Source organism: Mirounga leonina, unplaced genomic scaffold (genome assembly GCF_011800145.1).
Source record: "Mirounga leonina isolate KUSES-001 unplaced genomic scaffold, KU_Mleo_1.0 Mir_125, whole genome shotgun sequence".
Lineage (NCBI taxonomy): Eukaryota > Metazoa > Chordata > Mammalia > Carnivora > Phocidae > Mirounga > Mirounga leonina.
The window spans coordinates 68,185,805-68,191,032 of NW_023270305.1; the positions used below are offsets into that span (position 1 = coordinate 68,185,805).

The following is a 5,228-nucleotide window of genomic DNA, read 5'->3' on the forward strand; positions in this document are numbered from 1 at the left end:
ATTCCCGCGCCCAGTCTAGAACCGAGAGTAGATTAAAGCTCCACAATTTCGCCTAGCAGGATCGGACGGGGAGAGACACGTCCAGAGCTGCAGAACCCTGGCCACGTTAAACGTGCAGGGGATTTCCAACAGTGCAACCCCAAAGGAGGGGAGCCTTATCTTCCCGCCGCCACCCGGCAGCACCCAACGAGAACGAACTCTCCACGCCGCCGCGGGCGCTCGGGCACCCTGCCCCGCCCCAAGGCCTCCCGCCCCCTCCCCCGGAGGAAAAAAAAAATTGGCGGCGGCCAATGGGAGGCCACGAAGGCGCTTGACGTCCGCGGGCCGGCGGGCGGCGTTGCCTGGAGACCCCGGCGGGGTCAGCGTTCTGTCCCCTCCCCCGGCACGCCCGCCCCGCCGCTGCCGCGCTCCCGGGCTCTATATAGGGCGCGCGCTCGCGGGCCGCGGAGTTCCAGCAGTCCGCGAGCTGTCGTCGGCTCCGCGCGGGGGGGGGGGCGGGCCGGGCACCCCGGGGCGCGGAGGCGCGCTCTCTGCTTCTCTCTCCTTTTTCCCCCCCGCTCCGCACTCCCGGGCACCCTCAAACCAGTCCACGCTGCTTCCCTCTCCCTCTAGTCTCGTCCCCCGGCAAACTTTCGGTCCCTCCCCCGCCGGTCACCCGTTATTCGTCGTGGCTCGAGCCCGGCCGTGCCGCCCCGAGGGCTCCTCCGGACCTCCCTGCCTGCAAGTCCGACCATTACACGATCCAGAAACATGTCGACCACGCTTCTGTCCGCCTTCTACGATATCGACTTCTTGTGCAAGGTACGCGAGGGGACAAGGAGGGAGGAAGGCGGGCAGGCAGGAAGCCCCTCGAGTTTTCAGACTTTGCTTCTGCCCTCCGCTTTTGGGGCACCCCTCCCCACCTTGACTTTGGGGTCGGGAAAAGTCCTGGAGTTTGCTGTAGTGTGTGCTCGTGCTTTGTGGGCGGGGAGAAGGAGCAGGGAGGAAGGGCAGGAGGGAGCCGCTGTCGCTGTTTAGTTTCTCCGGCGCCGACCGCGGCCACGCTGCCCGGGGCTTCCCGGACGGGGTTTGCGCCGCCCAGGCTGGCGGCCCACGGGCTGAGGATCACATGTCGAAACCGACCGCGGCCCGGGGTGGGAGTCGGCTCCTCCCAACGCGAACTTGCTTCTTTTTGCGCGTGTACGGGTGGAGGGTGGGGGCCGAATCGAAATCTGCGAAAAGGAAGAAGAATCAGAAGGCTGAAGTTCCTCTGCAACTCGCCCCAACTCATCCCTCCCTCCCCATATTTCATCCCGTCCTCGCCCCCCTCCTTTTGGCAGACGGAGAAATCCCTGGCCAACCTCAATCTGAACATGCTGGACAAGAAGGCGGTGGGGACGCCCGTGGCCGCCGCCCCTAGCTCGGGCTTCACGCCGGGCTTTCTCCGAAGGCACTCGGCCAGCAACCTGCACGCACTCGCCCACCCCGCGCCTAGCCCCGGCAGCTGCTCGCCCAAGTTCCCGGGCGCGGCTAACGGCAGCAGCTGCGGCAGCGGGGCGGCGGGCGGCCCGGCCTCCTACGGCACCCTCAAGGAGCCGTCAGGGGGCGGCGGCACAGCCCTGCTGAACAAGGAGAACAAATTTCGGGACCGTTCGTTCAGCGAGAACGGCGAGCGCAGCCAGCACCTCTTGCACCTGCAGCAGCAGCAGCAGAAGGGGGGCGGAGGCTCGCAGATCAACTCGACGCGCTACAAGACTGAGCTCTGCCGGCCCTTTGAGGAGAGCGGCACGTGCAAGTACGGCGAGAAGTGCCAGTTCGCGCACGGCTTCCACGAGCTGCGCAGCCTGACCCGGCACCCCAAGTACAAGACGGAGCTGTGCCGCACCTTCCACACCATCGGCTTCTGCCCCTACGGGCCGCGCTGCCACTTCATCCACAACGCCGACGAGCGGCGGCCCGCGCCGTCGGGGGGCGCCTCCGGGGACCTGCGCGCCTTCAGCGCGCGGGACGCGCTGCACCTGGGCTTCCCCCGGGAGCCGCGGCCCAAGCTGCATCACAGCCTTAGCTTCTCGGGCTTCCCGTCGGGCCACCACCAGCCCCCGGGGGGCCTCGAGTCGCCGCTGCTGCTCGACAGCCCCACGTCGCGCACGCCGCCGCCGCCGCCCTCTTGCTCCTCGGCCTCGTCCTGCTCCTCGTCCGCTTCGTCCTGCTCGTCGGCCTCCGCGGCCTCCACGCCCTCGGGCGCCCCGACGTGCTGCGCCTCGGCAGCGGCTGCGGCCGCCGCGGCCCTGCTGTACGGCACCGGGGGCGCCGAGGACCTGCTGGCGCCGGGCGCCCAGTGCGCGGCCTGCTCGTCGGCCTCGTGCGCCAACAACGCCTTTGCGTTCGGCCCGGAGCTGAGCAGCCTCATCACGCCGCTCGCCATCCAGACCCACAGCTTCGCCGCCGTGGCCGCCGCGTACTATCGCAGCCAGCAGCAGCAGGGCCTGGTGCCCCCCGCGCAGCCCCCGGCGCCGCCCAGCGCGCCCCTCCCTGCCAGTGCCGCCGCGCCGCCCTCGCCGCCCTTCAGCTTCCAGCTGCCGCGCCGCCTGTCCGAGTCGCCCGTGTTCGACGCGCCCCCTAGCCCCCCGGACTCGCTGTCGGACCGCGACAGCTACTTGAGCGGCTCCCTGAGCTCGGGCAGCCTCAGCGGCTCCGAGTCCCCCAGCCTCGACCCCGGCCGCCGCCTGCCCATCTTCAGCCGCCTGTCCATCTCCGACGACTGAGGCGGCAAGAGGGCGCCAGCGCGGAGGAGGAAGGGAAGGCCGTTCTGGGGGTGTTGGAGGGCGCCCCTGCCATCTGGAGTCCTGTTAGGGGCGGGGAGGGGCACGGGAGTCGGTCGGGGGGGGTGACGGGCCACGAGCAGACTGCGGGCCGCACCGAGCACTTGGACTCGAACTTGTGTGCCGGGAGGGGCCCCCACCCCTCCCCTTTCGGTTTCCTCTTTTTTGTTTTTTTTAATTATTTTTATTATTATTACGAAGCTTCATTGTTGAGCAAAAAAAGCCAACGAACTTTTGTATTGATGAACAAAATTTTCACAACAGGGCAGTTGTGATGCGAACAGAACAAAAAAACCAAACACTTAAAACTTCTTTAGGTCTCCTAGGAGTTTGGGACTTTAGGGGAAAAAAATCAACCCAGCACCAGCAGCTACCAACCACCATTCCATATCTTCACTTGAAAAGCATTAGTTACAGTCCAGATGTGGGAACTCTTATCTCGAGAGAAGTTCCTAATTGTCGTTTGTCTCAGACCAGTGTAAACAAACCAGCCAGCCACCACCTTGCTAAACCTCTAAGCTTCTGGAATCCAATATTGTACCAGGAATATGCCTTGATTGTAGTCTTCAGCTCCATAGGTTTTTGTTTGACACAAAGTTATTTACGTCTGGGAAAAAAACAAAAAAAAACAAAAAAAACCCCACCTGCATTCCAAAGTTTTCTACTGGTTACTGGTGTTATTGCCACCACTTAGTGGATGTTTAATTATAGAACCATTTTGTCTGCTCTTTTCTGGAAGCCTTGGGCAGAGCTTAGTTCCTAATCGTTGGGGGGAATAACTGCTGAATTTTTAGCTGTTTTGAGTTGATTTCGCACCACTGCACCACAACTCAATATGAAAAAACTATTTAACTTATTTATTATCTTGTGAAAAGTATACATTGAAATTTTTGTTCATACTGTATTTATCAAGTATGATGAAAAGCAATAGATATATATTCTTTTATTATGTTAAATTATGATTGCCATTATTAATCGGCAAAATGTGGAGTGTATGTTCTTTTCACAGTAATATATGCCTTTTGTAACTTCACTTGGTTATTTTATTGTAAATGAGTAAAAAAATCTTAATTTAAGAGATTGTATGTAATATTTATTTCATTAATTTCTTTCCTTGTTTACGTAAATTTTGAAAGATTGCATGATTTCTTTACAGAAATCAATCCTGATGCTGTGGAAGTAGTTTGAGGAATATCTTAAATGAGTTTTCTTAGAATGTATAATGGTTGTAGCCCATCCAACTTTAATGAAAAAAAAAGTTGACCACATACTTTGCAATCAGGCTTCAATGTGGCATGCTTTTCTCATTCCAACTTTTTTTTAAACAAGAAAAAGCTTTGTTGTTCCACCAATTCTGTGACCTACTCTGCGTATAAAGACCTATGTAGCAATAATGGGGTGGGGGGTTAGTCTCACAGTGCCTTTGGAAGGGCCAGAACTTGCCTTAAATCTTCCTCAACCAAATAAGTATTTTTCTATTAGTCCTTGAGAAGAATTTGAATGTAGGATGGGTTCAACTGCACAAAAGGAAAAGATATTTACCACTTTCTTATATAGATCTAAAGTGAAGAGGCCACCTCTTAGTGCTAAAAAATGGTATGTAGTACATGAATATGCCTTGTTTCATTACAGAAAATTCCAAAACTTGTACTTTTTTTTTTTTTGCGTGTGTAGAAGGGCAGGAATCCTTTCCTGGACAGCGGATGAATGAACAGTAGCTTTAGTGTGTACGTAGGTACAGTTGGAGCACTATGTATGTATGTACTCTGGACTACTTGGACAGAAGTAGGATTTTGAATGTAACAAGATAAGTCAACTTGAGTTGTAATATATTTTGGGGAATCAGTTCACTACAAATTGTGACTGTAAACATTGTACTGTAAATGTTTTGTAGTTTTCCCCCAATAAAATTTTTGGGAAAAAAGGTATTAATGTGTAAGATGCTTGCTTTTTTTTTTTTTTTTCCCAAACTGGAACATCCGAGTGTTTCCGCTTACCACCACCTTGTCAGGCATCGCCCAGGCCTCGGAGGGGTTGGGGGGCTAAGATTTGGGGAGCTGGCACAGGCCGGGCTCAGAATGGCCTGCCCCTATGTATTTTATAGCAAGTTCTTCAGCTGAAGTAATTATTTGGACTGTCAAGGGCATTAGTTAGCTGTTCCCCTTGGTAATAAGATGCATCCCTGTGTTGGCTGGCTGGCTGGTGGCAGGCCCTGGCTGAAGGCCTGAAGGGGTGTGGCCCGCCTGTGAGTCACCAAGTGGGTCACGTGTCTGCGGTGGCAGCTGAAGGTCCGATTTTTTTTCTTTTCTTTTTTTTCTTTTTTGCTGGGACGCGCAGGGAACGGAGCGGCCAGGGCTAGGGTGGGGAATGCGGGAGGGTATGGCCAGCCCCAGGCCTGCAGGCCCCTAGAGTGTTCCACTGCGGAAG

General features: G+C 56.3%; 1 protein-coding gene across 1 annotated transcript; it reads left to right on the top strand.

The window, feature by feature from the left end:
- Positions 1-434: 434 nt before the first annotated feature.
- ZFP36L2 (ZFP36 ring finger protein like 2) lies at positions 435-4,729 on the top strand. The gene is made up of 2 exons (XM_035001684.1): positions 435-801; positions 1,320-4,729. The coding sequence occupies exons 1-2, from the start codon at positions 751-753 to the stop codon at positions 2,742-2,744; spliced, it is 1,476 nt and encodes a 491-aa protein (XP_034857575.1). The 5' UTR covers positions 435-750; the 3' UTR covers positions 2,745-4,729.
- The last annotated feature ends 499 nt before the right edge of the window (positions 4,730-5,228 follow it).